General features: G+C 33.9%; 1 protein-coding gene across 2 annotated transcripts in view; it reads left to right on the forward strand.

Annotated features, from left to right (window-relative positions):
• Window positions 1-18,960, forward strand: part of NCAM2 (neural cell adhesion molecule 2) — a 249,976-nt gene that overhangs the window by 173,001 nt on the left and 58,015 nt on the right. For both annotated transcript variants that reach the window (XM_079305097.1, XM_079305098.1), the window contains exons 10-12: window positions 8,820-9,007; window positions 9,665-9,761; window positions 18,098-18,271. In XM_079305097.1, coding sequence (XP_079161223.1) covers window positions 8,820-9,007; window positions 9,665-9,761; window positions 18,098-18,271 — 459 coding nt within the window. The remainder of the gene's footprint in view (window positions 1-8,819; window positions 9,008-9,664; window positions 9,762-18,097; window positions 18,272-18,960) is intronic.

Raw genomic sequence — 18,960 nt, forward strand, 5'->3', positions numbered from 1 at the left:
AAATTAAAAGTGTTAGAGAAATACATAAAAAAGATAAAGCAGGCCCAATGCTAAGATGAGGTTTTCAACACCGTCTGAGGGATTTAAATATATAAACCATAGTGAATTATAACTTGATTTTACATACACTATCAGGTGTCTCAAAGTTAGTTCTCCTATACAAATGTTTACATATCTATGTGGGTTTTTTGTCATTAAAAGCATAATACAAACCTGACTAAAATAAAAATTATGATCAGAGAATACATTATGTCTTGGGTTTTACAATATTTTTCACTGCAAAATTAATACTGAAGAAAATTCTTAATTTTTACATGTCCAGTGTGTGGATTATCTTTCACCAGTGTGATTCGTAGTCAGGGTGCCCTGACATCATTACTAAGTTTGGAAAAGCTATAAACAAGCCAGTAAGGAACAACATTTATGATCTTTTAAAGGCTCTCTATGTTCCCTTACAGTTTTCCCTTTGTTGTGTTCAAACTGCCATTAACTTGTAGGAAGTTTTCACAGCCCTCACTTCATTTTGTCCTCCCAGGTGCACACATTATGTAAGATGCTACTGTTTCTGACTGCTCTGCATCACCAGGTGCAAATTCCTCTGGACACTACTCCTTTTACTGGAGAAAAGGCATTGAGCTATGTCCTTTGGAAAATTCTGTTTTCCCACACACTATCCAGGAAGCATCCTGACTAAGAGACCTTTTTGGCTGGAATTACCAGTTTTCACATCACTATTTTAGTTAAACCTCTCAAATTCAATGCTGATAGTGCAGCTATTAGATATGCTGGGTGGTCCAAAAATGCCTATTTGCTCACTGTACTCAAAGAGTAATCTCTTGAGATAGAATCATCTATGACAAATATAATACATTGAGTAATGTGGTACATTTTTATATGAGATCAGCCATGTGAATAGTTAATAAAAATGCTTCCTTAGAAAGCAATTTGTAAAAAAAATTAAATTCTTTATAGTGTCTACCAGGAATATAAAGTTTTTCTTTTCACCCAAACATGATTTTTATAGTTATATTCCTTATTAGTTATGTATCAGCTTTGAGTGGAAAAACAAAAAATAATCATGCAGCATGTGCAGTATAGTCTTTACCTGTAAAGAAAACTGTTCAGTATTTGTTATTCTATTGTATTGCTTAATAAGTCTTTTCCTTTGTATTTGTTTATTTTTCTGTGCCACAATTTGAAACCAGCCTCATTACTCTTGCAATATTGAACTTGATTTTGTGAATTGATTATTCTTTTGCTTTGTTTTGTGTTAGCTGTATTGCACTGCATCTGAGGGGGAGGATTTGGATTCATGCAATTTAATTTTATACCTTTGTAAAAAATATACAACATTACTTAAAAGTTGGTCTTGAGAACCCAGCTCTATTCTGTCATCACAGCCAGAAAACAAACTAATAAATACACTCATATGGCCCAGAAAAGAAACAAATTACAGGAAAAACAATCAAGAGAAACAAAATATTGAAATAGTATAGAAAAAACCCCAATCTTTTTCTAATAAAACACTGTGGGCTTTAGTTACATTTCTTCCTGTCAAATTTATAGGTTAAAATGAGAAAGCAAAGATGGAAAAGGTCAACCTTTAACATCACAAAATAAGTGTGATAATTTTGACATATTATGAATGTCAGCTGTAATATTTGCTGTTTATATTCTTTGCACTTGTGCACTATGCCATTGCAGTGACTTCAAGAGGATAAGAAACTTTAATTCTGTGCAAAAGATGAGGTTTATCACATAAAGTCACTTTCCAAAACCATTTCACCGAACTTCCCACAGTGGAGCAGAGTTTAATGTATCCATTGTCTTCTTCTGATGTTACAATAGTGTGACAAAATGGAGAAATTATTAATCTATATAATAAATCTACCTATTTTTTAACCCTCAGAGGCTGTAAAAATACTTTTAAACAAAAAAATTCCAGCCTAAAAAGCATTTTGCTATATGTTAATAACTTGTTAAACATAATATTAATGAGATATTATGAGAAATTTCTCATAATTTTTTTACCAAACAGAACTCTCTACTACATGTTTTGGTTAACCTTGCAAATAATTTTTCATCATTTAAAGTATATTTTTAATTAACATTTTAGCTACTTTTCTCTTAAAAAAAAGAATACAGTTTTGAAAGAATAGAATAATTTGGGGTTTATTTTGTTTTGCTACTAATAATTTAGTTATTAATAGATATATATGCCTCAACTTATTTTCTTACTATCATGATTTTTCACATACACGATTATAAAAAGTAAAGGTAGAAAAACTGTGGTGCTGAATTTTGAAACTTGAACAAAACAAGTTTTTAGAGATTTTATTTGTTAATTTCTGGACAGCACTGCATGTAAAAATTAAGAGATGAAAAGGCTAAGAGTATACAGCAACTATTATGATCTAGGAATGTCTGAGAGAGAGAGACAGACCTTAGGGAATGGAGGGATGATATCAGGAGTCATGCTGTGGAGTAAGGGTGACATGTAGGAAAATATGGAAGGTAAAGACTGGATTTGTTCTGAAAATGTGACATGTAGGACAGGAAGAAAGATGGGGTTAAGATACTGGTTTGAGAAAAACATTGCAGTTTTTCACTTATGCCTTTTAAGACAATTATGTAATCTAATATTTGATGGAGAAGTCAGTCTACATCTTTTGGATAGTTCTGTTTTTGTTCTGGTTTTTTTTTTTTTTTTTTTCTGTTCTAAATTATTCCAATAATTCTATCCTGGAATACATGTAACGATTGAAAATTTGGTACAAATTGGCAGCATTTGAGAATAATGTGTTGACAATTGACAACACCTGTTAATTTTATTATTAAAATGAAAATTGCTGCTAGTGTGATAGAGCTGTAGGGGGAGTCTTCCTGCCCTAGACCTGATGGCCACTCTGTTGGTGATTAACAGGCATAGGAAATGATTAATAGGCATATGCAAACAGTTTATTTTATATATCACTAGTGGCAGACTTTGCTTATTTTACCTAGCTATGATTCTTTATAATTTCTTCTAATTTAAATTAGTTGAGGTAATTTTAGAGAGATGTGTCAATTCAAAGCAGACGTTTCTATGAAATTAAAGTTTCTTGGGGCTTTAGTTTGGTTTTTGTGGTTTTTTTTTTTGTTTGGGTTTTTTTGGTTTTCTGTTGTTGTTGTTGTTGTTTGTTTTTTTTGTTTTTTTAAGTAAAAGCAAATACAATTATTTGTGTCAAGTGAAATTAAAAGAAAAATACATGCATTGAATTTCTGCACCTCTGGCAGCACCAAGCACCTGAGCTGTAGATGCATTCATTGCCCACCATTATTTAATGGGCAATTATCAATGTGCTTTGATCTGGCAAAAAGTATCTTATGGAAATGGAATAATTGACATGGTGTTTGAATATTAAAAATAATATCCTTGTCAGGCTTTCCAGGAACTAGCACTGCTTGACAGTAGGAGAGGGCTCTTACTCTTCATAAAGGTAGAATCAGTCAATAGTGCATTATTAAGTATATCAATGCCATATTGCAATGAGTTTTGAGAGGAACCAAGAGAATGGGGTAGGGGAAAGGAAATCTTACAGAAAGTGTGGTGTTTTCTGCACTTGATTTGAAAGAAACATGTATCTCTCAAAACTTTTGAAATCATGAGTTAGATTCCAGAAAAAAAGACCCTCTGGTTATAGTTTATAACCACAGCAATTTAAAATCAATATATGATGACTTGTGTTTGCTTTCCTGTTTGGAAACTTCCTATGTGGGTCTTGGATGTTTTTCCTTACAGCCATATGATAGTGATAGTAGCAGTAAAGTGAAAGTTACTCCTGAATTTATCCAATCCCTGTCTTCCTTTTAAGAATGATTATAGTTTAAAATAGAGTCACCTAACCACATTTTGGAAGTCTTTCTAATATTATTTCTTCTTGCAAATGAATATGAGACAGTTATTGTACTTGTCTGTGGAGGTTCTTCTATTTTTTATCCAAGGAAGAACCATTCATTTTAAAATATTAACTATTGAAAAAGGTATGAGGGAGAAAATACAAGAGAAAGATAGATGGCTGTTAACTAAATTGTGGCAGAGTTGCAAAAAATTGAGGCCCTTTTACAGAATGGATGGCAAGGACAGTACTAGGTTTGCCAGAGGATGTGGTTTATTAAAGTCCTTGATGATGGGAAACTTATGCCAACATTAATCATTTTAGAGCTAGGCTTCCAATAATATAATGTAGGAAATGTCCCAGAGTCTTAGACCTGACAATCTGTCACATATTTTTATTGCATGTTCCAGGGGAACAAATAGCCAAAAGTTTGAAAACCTATGTTCTTAAATTAAGAAGTGCAAATCTGATTCTGCACACTAGTTTTCCATTACTGTTGTCTGGACACATGTTCTGAATCAGGTAATTTCCTATATCTAATTTTGTGTATGACACCAAACATAGACCAGAGCTGGATCTTTGTCATCCATAATTTAATTACTCTCTGGACATGGCAGGTGATGTATTAGTCTGTTGTTGAATTGCTGTTCCTGGACATTAAAACTAACAAGGATATCTAAATGCTAGAGACAGCTTTCAGGTCAGAATTCCCTTCTGTTAAATAATCTTCTTACACAGGTTATCCAGAGCTCATTCTAACTGGAGTGCCAACCTGTCTGTTTCTCTCTTGCTTGGGAAAATTATCAGCTTGAGTTTACCTGATGCTGGTACCATAACATAACTACTCTAAAATGCCATTCTAAATTTATAATTTCTCACAGAATCCTACACCCATAAAATAGTTTGGTTTAGTTTTATATCTTTGTGATATAATCTTTTGTTCCTTCAAGGCATCTTTTTCATTTGGATTGCCTCACCTCTCCAAAATAATATTCTATCTTTCATAGTTGAACCTGATCCTTGTTCAAGTTTGAACTTTATCACTTTTTATTGAAAGTTGAACTTTATCACATCCTGGGCTGCATCCAAAGCCCTGTAACCAGCAGGTTGAGAGAAGTGATTCTACCTCTCTGCCCACCTTTTGTGAGACCCCCACCTGCAGTGCTGCATTCAGCTCTGGGACACCAAATACAAAAAGACATGGATTGCTGGAGCAGGTGCAGGTGAGGCTAGGAAGGGATCAGAGTGCTGGAGCAGCTCAGCCATGAGAGAGTTGGTGCTGGTAAGCCTGGAGAAGAGAAGGCTCCAAGGAAACATTTGCAGCCTTTCCATGTGTAAAGGGGCCTTATAAAAAAGACTTTTTGTCTGTAGTGACAACCTAAGACAATGGTTTTAAACTGAAAGAGCGAGATTAGAAATCAGATTTTAGGAAGAATTTTTTTATTTAGCTGGGAGACCTTGGTACAGGTAGCCCAGAGAAGCTGTGGCTGCCCCATCCCTGGAAGTGTTCAAGGCCAGGTTGGATGAGGCTCTGAGCAACCTGGAATAGTGGAACTGTCCCTGTCCATGGCAGAGAATTGAAACATGGTGATCTTTAAGGTTCTTTCTAACCTGGGCTATTCTGTCATATTTTGTACATCTATTAAATAATATTAATGGTAAATTTTGTAAAATTTTTTGAAGTTTTTAAGAGTTTTGTTTTGTTTTCAGGAAAGTGCTAAAAGTTCAGATATATGAAATGCCATCTTTCTTTTTGTTGTTGTTTCTGTTTTTGTTTTTGTTGTTGTTGTTGTTTTTAATGGAGTGTATTGAAGCTCCTACTTCTACTTATCCATTTAGAACTCTTGCATGTCATCCTAACTTTTTACTTTATGTAAAAAAGCTTAAAAGGAACAGTGCATTTGCACCCTGCATTGAATTTTGTCAGGTGTAAATTAATTCTCAGTTGCACAGAAGCAAAAAGCAGAGCATATTATTATTTTTTATGGTTCTAATTTTGTAACTGATTTCCATTGAGTATTTTTTTTAACAATACATATATTTCATTTAAAGATCTTTTCATAGGAGAACCTTATTTCTGCTTGGTTTTACTTAATTTTCCATTTATAGAACTTTTTGATAAATATTCTTATTATTAATGTAATTTGTTATTTGTTTTATAAAACTTGTGGGATCAGGTTTTGTAGATGTATGAATAGTCAGATTTATGTTTGCAAAGGTTTGGCTTTAAGGTTTGTTATTCTTCGTAATTATTTTATATTAAATATAATGTGTGTTTATGTTTGATCAATACTAATTCTGTAACCATTTAAGCATACTAAACAGCAGTTAGTGATGAAGAGGATACAAGAAAAACAAGTTTTCTTTGTAAACAAATTATTCCCTTCCAACTGATTTTTTTCTATTTTCATAAGAAATGTAAATTATTTTTAATTTCCACTGTAAGAAAGAAAATTATTTTCAGAATTACATTATTTTTGTAAAATATCAGTCCAGGCATCAATCTATTCCTGATCAGGAAATAATAAATCATCTGTTTTATGATAAATTTTTGGAATGATGTCATGACCACAATCTTTTTAATGTATATTAGACCTCTTGACTGTTGAGGAAATGGCTGCAAAGCCTTTATACACAGACTTTTGGAGAGGGAAATTGTAAAGCTCTTTTTTGAGGGGAATGCTTTACAATTGTGAGTTGTTTATTTTGGGATATTTCTTTATTTGACCAACTTTTAGTCCTATTTGTGGTTTATTGTGTTTATGGCTGTTAAACCTCTAGTTTTGTACAAATGGCAATCCATGACTTATCTGTTGTTTTAAAACACCAACAAATAGATACTATGAGCATCCAAAAACTACATTTAGAAGAGAGACAAGTGTGAAATGGAAGTTCCTATTCTCTTAAATAGTTTTATCTGCAGTATAGAAGTGTACACTGCTTTATCACTTGTAAGTCTTAAAATAAGGTATGAGTTTGCCATATATATATATTGAGCATCAAATCACATAGTGTTATCTAGAAGGATGATTTATCAGATTCAGAGCATCTTTTAATCTTCAACATTCATGCCAGTGTCCATAAATGGAGTGAACTTACTGTGAGAAATTGCACATTGGAAACATAAAATTTGTGAAATAACCACATTTGGAATCTCATGAAAACTCTAATGAGATTTCCAACCTATTTGTTGAACATGCAGAAACAAGTTCATACAGTTTCCCTACAAGCGACTTCCACCACAAACTTCATTTCTGGAGGAAAAGCCCAGGCTCTGAGCCTTGGTGTTCTGAGATTCTTGGCCACAGCAGATCATAAAACAAACTTGTCCAGTTTGCTTTTTTTCTTTATATTCTCCACTGGTGTGAGACGTCACACTCTGAAGACTCTTTGATAGTCTGTTCTTTGCATTAAACTGTTTAGATGCTGAAATATGGGGTATTAAAAGGTCTGTGAAAATCAAGATCACTAGAATTACTTATTAAAACTCTTGGAGCAGAAAGATGAGCTACTGTGTCTCATAAATAAATTGATAGCCAGGCAGGCTTTACTTATTTAGATGAAAATGCTTGTTTTTCTACAAAAATAAGGGCTGAACAGTTACTAAAAGAGATGCTGCTGGCCTTGAGCAATGTAGTAGCTTTGATCTGTGCTTTAAAACTTCTATTGATAACAGTTCTTTTTGCTCAAAGCCTGTATGCCTGCATGTAGCAGCAGCATATGTCATCAAAAAGTTATGGTTTTTGACAAAGGCAAACAGGAATAAGTTAAAAATGTGCAATTCATTAAAAAAAAAAAAAATAAAAAGAAGAAAACAGCCAGTTCTTTTTAACTATTCCTACAGCAAAATTTTACTTCATACTAAAGATGCTCAGCTGTGGTCTCTGATAGATCTAAATGGAATTTTCTTGCAACAGCTGTAACTGAAAATTCTGCACTACGGCAGTTTCCTTAAAACTAAAATAAAAAATAATTTTTAATACTGTTAAAATATAATAATGATGAAATTAGAAAATAACACAAATCAATATTTGATAGAAAAAAGCCACTATTCACTCATGCCATAAGAAGAAGAGGGAAAAAGCTGCTCTCTCATTTTATAGAGATCACTAAACTTCCTGCTCACCAGAGAAACATGGAGTAGAAGAGCTGAGTCTTGTTACTTAATGGCACTGTGATCTGAAGATCACAGTTTGCAAACCAGCAATTTCCTCTGTCTCAGACTCAGTGTTTGGTATATTTTTAATGCAGCCATTTCTGACAAGCCAGCCAGGTTTGTAAAGAAAAACACATAATCTTTTTCCTTGTCTGTAGCTTGATAATTTCATAACAAACTGAATAAATATTGTCCTCACAATGTATTTTTTGCAGTAGGTAAGATACATTGGAACATTTTTCATATTCTTTTGCTATTTTTTTGAAGTTTTATTTCCACAAATAAACATCTCTCTTTGGAAAGGTTTCATAAAGTATAATATAGTCCAAAAGGGGTGAAGCCATAGCACAAGAAAATTTGAGGAGCAAATGTAATTTCTCCATAGCAAAAGAAGACTGTAAAATAAGCACATGAACAGAAAATATATGTTTTAGGTCACCTCCCTTTGTCATATAAGGGTCTGGCCAAGGAGTATCATGCTCAAGAGGAAAAGCTCCTCCTTACTTCTAAGAGTGTTTTTCAAGGGCCTGTGATTGCCTAATTTTAAATATATTTAACAGGTATATTCTTTTCCAAGAAGTTCAGCTGAAACTGTCTAGGAGAGGAGAAAATTGCCAAGGTAAAAAGCCAACAAACCCAAGGTTGAATACTGATACTTCCATGTCCCACAGTAAACTGATACAACAATCATTGAAATTTCTCAGTGAACAGAAAGCGTGGATATGGATATACACCTTGTTTTACTAAACCTGTTAATAAACTTGTGCTTTACTTCCTTTTTCCAGATGCTCCAACATTTGTGTCAAATCAAACCATGTATTACTCTTGGGAAGGCAATCCCATCAATATAACCTGTGAAGTGCTGGCAAATCCAACTGCCTCAGTCCAGTGGAAAAGAGGAAAATTAGTTTTACCAGTAAAAAATACAACTCACTTGAAGACCTACAGTACAGGAAGAAAGCTGATTTTAGAGGTAAGAGTTCAAATGGAAATCAGTGTGGTGACAGAACATAATTTAGTCCTTACTCTGGCAGCACTGAGAGTACTGTAGAGTATATTTAATGCTGCAATATATTAACACACCTAAAAAAGGAACAAAACAACAAATAACCATATATGAGCTGATCTATCTACACATTTCTTATGAGTAGCTAGAAAATAAACCTTATTTGAATGGCTTATGCTTAGTTTTCCAACTGCACCCAACAGAAATATAATTTGCCTTTCTTGGAGGTAAAAGAGTCCATAAATAGATGTAAAACTAAACTATCAAGCTAAGACTGAAAATTAAAGTAACTGTCTGGTAGGTACTTGGTATTTACAAAAAGTTTATTATTTGGGGGGGGGGGGGTTGTTTGTTTGTTTGTTTTGTTTTTTTAATTATTGTTTAAAGGTGAAATTCTTAAGATGAACAATGTCACTTTTTTCCATTATCAGATTTCCTCATTTGAAGTTGAGAAGGGGAAGTCTAACATGAAAAGTGTATATTTAGGTCTATATTTGGGGAATATGTTAGATATAACAAAGGAAGAACACATTTGCATATTAGAGAACATACTGGAATTTCTGACTTTTTTTTTAATTGCATTTAATTAGCAACTGATATTTACAAAGTGTATTCATTTTAAAGATTGCTCCCACATCTGACAGTGATTTTGGACGGTATAACTGTACAGCCACAAACAGAATAGGAACAAGATATCAGGAGTACACACTTGGCCAAGCTGGTAAGTTAAAATTTTGTTTCCTTTTCTTTAGATATTTTTTCCTACTTTAATCAACATTAAATTCAGACACACTATCCTCTGCTTTTTTTATTCTGTGGACTGTTTGCAGATAATTTCATTATCTAAGAGCCGAGCTGCAATATGAAGTAAAATAAACCAGTTCCCTCAGAATATGAATCTTGTTTTGATTTAATTTTAAGGCCTTCTGAAAGTTGAAAAAAAATAGCCTAACCTTTTTTTCCTTTGCTCTTGTTATATCCTACATTTATAACAATGTATTTTTATTACTTCAGCAGAGAGACATATGGTTTGCAGGCAGTAAAAGTAAGAAGGATTTAGAAAATTCTTTTTTTCCTTTTCCCTTCTTATTTTCTTGATAAAACAACAGTGACAAAAGGCTGAAATCTTAGCAAAGAATTTCTATCTCTATTTGCACTTTTAGTTATTTAAAAGTAAAATTTGACTGGAGTGTTAGGATGAAATAATTTAAGCTCTGAGATATTCTACACCCTATTGTTACAGAATGGCTGAATATTCTTATATCCTTCTATTGCTGTTTAGGAAAATACAAAAATCTGACTGTTTGTTTATTCTTTGGCAGAAATATCTATTAACTGAGACCAAATGAGAGTTTCTTAGCAATGCTTTTAATTATATTTTGTTATGGAATGGACTAATGCTATATATAAATAAATACTTTTTGCTTTTCATTAGGACACCTATTCCTATTCCAAGTGATTCTGAATGTATTAGCTTTGGTCTAGTTCTCATTCTTTTTTTTTTTTTTTAAAGAAAAAAACACTTGACTTCTACCAGGAAAACTTTTAGGAGGTTGCTGAAGCATGCACATCCAGTCTCAGGGAAGCTCTCTAACCTGGCCTACTGCCATTATTTGAGTATTTCTCCTTCATAGGGAATTTTTTTTTTTTTTTTTTTTGGTGTCTCAGGAATTATAAAACACCATTATTTATTAATAGTCTTAGGTTTTGTACACAGTTTTGAAAGTTTTTCCCATCACCTCTGCAGGATACACATTCCTACTATAATACATCTTTTGAAGAACCATGAAAAGTGCTGAGCTTCCTAAAATAGGAAAAATTTGGAGTTCAGATTTCTAGGGCTCATAATTTTACATCATTTAGAGGATCCATTACCCTTCATTTTACATTTTTTACGGTGTGTTAGCTGTGGTGTGATCTTACCTTCCTTTGACATCTACTTTTGACTACTGAGAAGAAAGCTTTTCCTGAAGCCATGAACATAAATAATAGGAAAGGAAGGAAAATCCCCACTGGCATCCTCTAGTGTCTTACCTCTCAGGAGAGAAAATGACGAGAAAATGTTGTGGTTGCCACTGTGTGCTGCTTTTTCATAAATGTGTATATATTTGGGAGAGCAGTTCAACAGTTATTCTCAGGAATGGTTTTTTTTTTCATTTAGATTTGCAGAATATCTCATTGCAACTCGTGATTCCACATGATGATTATCTTAGCTATGTATATATCCCCTGCTTTTATAATTAATTAATTAATCAATTTTAATAAAGAATATTAGCATAGAAAAATTAATTGAAAAAGCACATGATATTTTGTCATTTTATTTCAGGAAATTCACACATGAGCACCCAGGAAATGCAAGGGAAAACATAACAAGCTACAATACTTTTTTATTTTTCCTTTCAATGCAATTATATTAGAAATGTTACTGATACCAGTTTTTTAAACAGATTACTATTCTCTTCTTTGTCAATGTTTTGGTTGGTTTTTTTTTTAGGCAATTTTTCAGAAAACTCTATGAACACTTAAAAATATGTATTGGACTTATAAAAAAGGAATGAGGATAAATAGAATTATGGGAAGGGATCATGTAAAACATGGGGATATTCCATATAATTATATTAAATGCAGAAAATAGAAAAAAATAGAAAAGCAGGTTTTTAGTAGTGATAAGGAACAGGGCTGGACAAACTGGATTTGAGGTGTCACTGTGCACTACTATGCACTACCTGCTATGCACTATTTACAATAGTGTCATGTATAATATTCAGTATCCTGAAAGAGTGATATTTTTAGCATTTGTCCCTGACACAAGGTCACATGGCCATCAGTAATCTAGGACTATGTTACTGGAACAGGTAATTTAATATCTTAAAGTGGTAAATTTTAAAATTAAAAAAGAGCTAAACAAGAATTTTGAAGATTTCTCTTTTTAAAAAATATTAATGTAGATTTCCTGCATAGCTGGGTGTATAGTTGGGCTGAATTTAGAACCCTAAAAACTCAACTGTGATTCACCTCTAAGGTTTAAAAATTCTTCTGTAGGCAGGAATATTTTACACTGGACCAGGGTGCTCAATGTCCTTGGTCTTGAGCACTTCCAGTAATGGGCCATCCACAGCTTCTCTGAGCAAATGAGAGATACTCCATTTGCTACAGCTATATGATTTTTGTTTTTCCTTTCTACAGGAATATTACAGGGAATTAAAAAACAAAAAGTCAATGATGGCATTAGATACTCATAACTCCTATACTATGTAATTTAATTAGATATTCTTTAAGTATCCTGTGCACACACAAAGTCAGTGAAGATGGGAAATAATGACAACAAAAGCAAATGAAGACATGAGAAAGACCGTAATTGAGCTTCACAGAAAATGCACCCTGTAACCTGTTTTATGGAATAAAGCCATGCTCAAAATATGAAAAGGCTGATTGACAACTGGGAAAGACTACAAAATCAAATTTAGAAATTAGTCTGTAGTTTTGATACTGGCATTTTGCTGCTAGTTAATGGATGTTTCTTTTTTCATCAAGTATTTGCATTTCCATGCATGTAAAGTAAAATCAAAGTAGTAGGACTTAATTTTCCCTGGACAACAGTATAATGAAAAAGAAAATCGTATTCTACCAAAAGCCCATTTGTCTTCTCAAAAATATGGGCAGATCTAAAATCTAGCTTGCTGTTCTAAAATTTGCCATTCACATAATAGTAGCATCAGCTAAAGGATTTTTATTAAAAAAATGAACCGAACAGTGACATATTTTCAGTGACATATCAATTAGCATAGATATGGGTCTATCAACATGGCAGAAAATGTTTGCTTTGTGTGCATGTGTCTTATTTTAATTTATTTTTTATGTATTTATTTGCTAGTTAGGTTATTGTTACTAAGTGAATGTTTATTTTCCTAGAACTCTCAGAGATTTCACAAAAGAAATATATGTAGATCTAATATTGAGGGGGTTTTCCATTCTAGGATGTATTAATGCAATATTTAATACAAGCACAAGCTATTTCATAGAGATTTTTGTCCCCGGAAATCTAATCCTCAGCCTCATCTCTTTCCTTGCCAAGGTCCTATTTAGATTCAGCATTTAGACAGTTATTTTCAGCCAATATAGATGCCAGATGTACAGAGAGAGGAAAAGCTGGATAACTGCAGTAGGAACATAATGACAGGAGACAAAAGCTGACTGGAAGATCAGTCCCAGAACCCACTACCCACTCTCACAGAATCACTTCCTTTTCTCTGTTTAAAACCAGGACTGCAAAACTCTGAAATGGAGTTATTTTCTTCCATAAAGCTATCCAAAAAACAGCTTGAAAAAAAATCCCCGGTGATAAAAAGTGGTCATTTACTGAACAAGTTTGGTCATAATTGTAGGAGACTTTACACATCAGTGGAGACAAATATGAGCTCATAATTCTTTGTGCACTTCTCTATCAGCTGTGATGCTGTTTCTGGAACCAAACCAATTCTACTTAGGTCATTATATCACAAAGTCCATTTGTGCAAACCATTGTTATGGGCTGAGTACAAAATAGATGAGGTGCAATTTTACACCTTTTGTTTGGGGACACTTTGATTCTATTTCATTCTGGTTGCATTCCACTGTGGGGAACTGTGAGGAATTCTTTTAAAAATAGATGGTCTAGAATGAAATTAAGTCAACCAAGACAACATTGTACCTGAGAATCGTTTATAGGTAATGACAAACAAACAAACAAAGGATGCCCCGGTTAAGAGCTAGAAAAGACAGGAGGAAGGAAAATGGAAAAGGATGGAGAGGAGGGAGGGGGAAGAGTGAGAGAGGGGAGACAGAGACACAGAGCAGGCATTAGCACCAGGGGCAGGGATGCTGGGGTGAAGCAGAAGGATGCTGGTCAGGGACACAGGGAGGCAGGGCAGACAAGGGAGAGCAAGGACCAGTGAGGGCAGGAGAGCCAAAAGCCAGGCTGGGGCCAGGCCAAGAAGCAGACCTCAGCAGACTGGAGCCAAAGCAAAAATAAGACCCAAAACGCCCTCAGACACAAAAATCCCAAAAAAAGACATAAAAAGTCTCCAAACTCAAAGGCAAAAATCCCACAGCCAAATGACGAGTCTCAAAATACCTCAGGAGCTCATTGTGCAGTTATTTTATACCCCCTGGCTCCTCCCAAAATCTGCCTGCTGGCAGGGGACCATTGGCTCAGTCCAACCTTCCACTGCAGGCCATTGCTGGAAACCTTTCTCCATCTGATAGAAGAGACCTCTCTGGATAATCCAGTGTCCTTGGTGGTCTCCTGCTGTCTGTCTGTCCCATGTGAGGTGTGAAATGATTACCAGGCAAAGTCTCCCCAGAGACAAGGCTTTCACCCATCTTCTCCTAGTTGCCTCTGGCAAAGGGCACATGTACATCCTCTCCCCTACATGCCTCTGACAACCAGTATCAAGACTGAAATCAAAACTAAATTGACCCCTCACAATTCTTTAGCATCATACATATAGTCACACATTGAACAGAGAAATAGATGCTCTGGAAAGAAGATGAAGTTGACAAACTGTCTGATTCTTGTAGGATTTTTTTATGTCTTTAAAGGCTGAACTTGTGATGAATTATCTCTTTACAGCAGTATAATGATAAAAAAAGATAGCAGCGGAACTTCTAAGGAAGTATTCTGCAATCTTTACTATCACTAAGCAATCTTTAAATCATAGAAAGTAAATCCCTTCCTTTTTCTACTACTTAGTCTTTCAATTTATATCTACAATAGTATATGAATTAGTGATCACTGCCTGTAGCAAACTTCCTCTAAGATTCATTTTGTTGGTTGGTTTTGGAAGAAAAAAGAACAAGAAAAATCCACAACTCTATCCTTCCAGGCAAAGATTTCAGAGTACACAACATTGCAAATTATTCTTCACTCCTGCTAAACATTGATCCAAAAGCCTTGCAATTCTAGCATGAAAACCACAGCAATGCTCCAAGTAATTGGAGCTGACAGGGGACAGATCAAGTGCAAGAATGTTTAGCTGGATCAGGACCAGAAGGCTGTATACCTTGCATGATCAAATTCATACTCATTAGAGAACTACAGAATTAGATTCAGTTCATTATGCTGTTATTGATCTTCTTTGGGGAAAAAAGTTATAGATCTGCCTAGCTGGAAATAGATAGTAGGTATTTTATTATATCTTCATAGGATTGCTAGTATTTGGTTTTGATTTTCACCAGGAATGTGTCTCCTGCCATATTTTCTTCAGGTGATTCACTCTCTTCCTTGGAACTGCTATAGTTCAACTTTGAAAACTGCATAAAACTTACCTGCATATGTGGGTGGCTTGGATTGTGAGCTGCATATTTAAAATTGCATTGTGGATGTATTTTACACTTCAGTGAGTTCTAAACATATTGCTTTGTGCTAGTTACACAAAATATCTTACTGTGTTTTCAAAGGAGCTTCATTTCATGCTTATTATCAACTGGAATCATATCTTCCTCTGACAGAAATTATACTTGAATCTGCAGTAGCAAACATAAGGTTCTTACTGAAGGATTTCATCCTCCTTGTGCCATGCTTATTATACTTAACCACACACAGGTATTAACACAAAAGGAAGAGAGGCCTCCTTGACATTTGGAAAGTCAAGAAAAGAGTGGATATGTAAATAGCACATTTTTGTTTCATACCATAGACCAAGTAATTGTTTTGATGCAGAAACACCAGGGAACTGCCTTATTAATAAATATCATCCAAAAACTAGGATAAAAATAGTATGAATGAAATTAGATATTCATTTATCCCTGTTCCTGTGTGTTTTATTTTTGAGCACATTTAACAGGAGAAAAAGAATTTTGAGAAGTTTATTTTTAACACTGTAGCTATACACAGCAGCTTTTAAGTTGTAATTGAATACAAAGAGCATTCATCTTTAGTAGTGAGTATTGATATTCATCTTCCCAAGTGATGATATCCACATGACTCATACAGTGCTATTCTGCATAGGTATGGTTGTCCTTGGTTGCTTTGCTGGGATTCTTACACTTTGTTTTTCCCACTCTTCTCAGAATTGCCATTTGAGCTCAGGAGAGAAGACATCTGTGCACAGAATGGTGTTTATGTACTTGATGACTATGTTGGGGAAAAAGTTAAAATAAGTATTTCTCTCAGCTCTAAGGAGAATCTGAAGGAAAGGGATGGGTCACAAGATGGTTTAAATCCTCATCTTCTTTTGATTTTGAGTTGAATACTGACTTAACAAGCAAATAATATAATTCATTCTTTTTCTATGTGGTCACAGAAAATAACAGTCTGTATGGTTTTTTAACATAATTTCTTTTTTCTAAAGAGCCACAGACTTCTTGGTCTATTTAGAAAGAGATCCAAAAGCCAAGTCTGTGTTTTCATGGATTCATAGCAGATTGGATACATTTGTTCATGTGTTAACTGATCATAAATCTTCAAACTCTTTCTAAGAATCATAAAAATTTCTTGCAAAATCCTATATCCTGATAATTGTTTTCTGAATTTGGAAGAGGTTTGAATCCCCCAAGCTGAAACTTGAATTCTACAAAAATATGTAATGTCATGGATTCACATAGTTGTGTCTTTAAGTAAAAGACATTACATCTTTCTTATCCATATAAATAAAATCTGTGTTGGTTTTAACACAATGAACGCCAAGTATTGGAGATTTCAGAAGACCTGGAATCAGAAATGCCAGCTGTAAGAGGTATGGTATTTGCGTTAAAACACTCAAGTCTGACAACTCTCAGAGATGTTCTTCTGAAAAAAAATGAACTTTCTGATAATTAAGAGGTTATACAAACCAGCCCCTTTAGACCAGATTTGGCAGTGTCCTTCTTTTGAGAATTTGTAGCTGAATATGTCATTAAATCTGTTCTTTTATATTTTGTAGAAATTTTTGTCTCATTTTCATTTAAGTACCAATGCTGGATGAAACTCAGATTGATTTCTTTTTATTCACATCTGTCTGTCAGCCTTTGAATACTGACAATATTTTATGTAAATGGTTCATTACCCACTAACCAAATTACAGACTTAGGCTCAAATTCTGGCATGTTCTTACAAAAGTATCTTTTATAATGTGGAGACAAAAGCAATGTCAAATCTGGAAGAAGGTATGCAAATCATTTTCAGATGGATCGGAAAAGAAAATTTTAATGATGTTTCAACACTCTGGTGATCTGTCCACAGAATTAGAATTCTTCCTGTCATTTCCAATATCACTTTTTATAATAATAACTCTTTAAAATGTAGGACAATTAGAAAAGCTAGTATTTTGACTTCTATGTGTTTGATCACAAATTGTTAAAATAATGTAACATTTCTATTTTTAAAGATGTACTGACTCCAATGCTATTTTTTGTTTTTGTTTCATAGGTAGCATTTCAATACTTACAAAGACCTACTTAATTTTCACAGATCTTTTCTACTTTGAAAGTTCTACTCTTGCTTTTGATTTCAGAGAAAATGTTTCTTTCAACCTAATTTGCAAATTAGTTCTTAAGCTGAGCAGAGGATAAGAAACCTTCCATTAACATATTTTCTTAGTAGCTTGAAATCAGTCTTCAAAAAAGAAAAAGTGATTTGTGTTTTCAGCTGTGTTTCAAAATTCCATAAAATGGCCAAATTATTTGTAAGTTTGTCATAAGCTTACTTAAAAGAATTTAGACTCTGAATGATCTAATTAGTTGCAACTGTTTGTTTTGTTAAATTTGATATAAAATTCATTACTCTCTTTTCCATAATTATACAGCCAACAAACTGATCTCTTACATTTTTCTATGATGAAATTAGCTATTAAAAAAGATCATTTTATAAAAGAAAGGCAAAAATGGAATTTTTTTTTGCAGTGATTTAGCATAAAAGAAATATGGTTTTCTTACAGCTCTGTAGTCGAAAGTTTAAGTTGTTTAACAAAAATATTATTGCAACATATTCTATATAATTTTTTTTTTCCTTGAGGACTCTAAGGAGAGCTTAATGAGTAGATTATCAGCTGCTTAGGTCTGTCCAGCTGCTGATTTTTAAGCTGTGTTTGTACTTCTCAGATGTGCCATCCAATCCGTATGGAGTGCGAGTGGTGGAGCTGTCCCAAACCACGGCCAAGGTGTCGTTCAACAAGCCAGACTCACATGGAGGTGTGCCCATCCACCACTACCAAGTGGATGTCAAAGAGGTAGCCTCAGAAACCTGGAAAATAGTTCGCTCCCATGGAGTTCAAAGTAAGTATGCAAATAATAAATTGAAGTGTTTTAACTGAGAAGAATGTCCAAGGAAAATACTGTAAGTATACCTTAACTGTTTCTTTGTCTTAGTCCAACACCTGCTTCACTGTATTAGTGCAGACCTCTCTACACCAGTTAGAAATAGTCCTTCAACTTTGTAGAAGTGAACTGCTACTTTTTATTTTGTAAAATTTTACAATTGTTGTCCATGTTTCACGTCCAGACCAGATTGTGAAGCTATACATTTCAAAGAGAGTAGAAATTAAATTGTGTTTGAGAATGTCTGTATGTCTGCAGCTAAATTAAAAACTTTAAGTAAGCTGTTGTATAATATTGAATCCTGGGCACTAATTACTGATTTTGAGCTACTTAGTAACTTTCTACATACCTGTTAATATTCAAGATATCTGTTTAAAAAGCACATAATGTTTGTTCAAGAGGCATTAAATCCCCTCCATAAGGATGCTTACTTGCATGTCTCTTAGCAGAAAAGAGCATAAGCCTCCACAAACAGATGAGTTCTTTAGGGTCCTGATTTGTTGAGGAGGTCATGGAGTGTAATGTTAACTCTTGTATCCAAATCTGCCTTTTGGTATTTTTAGTGCAAGTTAAGGCAGCCTCAGCAGTCTTCTGATTAATACTTCAGGAGATAAATGCTTTTGCAGTGATCAGCAGAGTCACGGGAG

The sequence above is a fragment of the Erithacus rubecula genome, assembly GCF_903797595.1.
Source record: "Erithacus rubecula genome assembly, chromosome: 1".
Lineage (NCBI taxonomy): Eukaryota > Metazoa > Chordata > Aves > Passeriformes > Muscicapidae > Erithacus > Erithacus rubecula.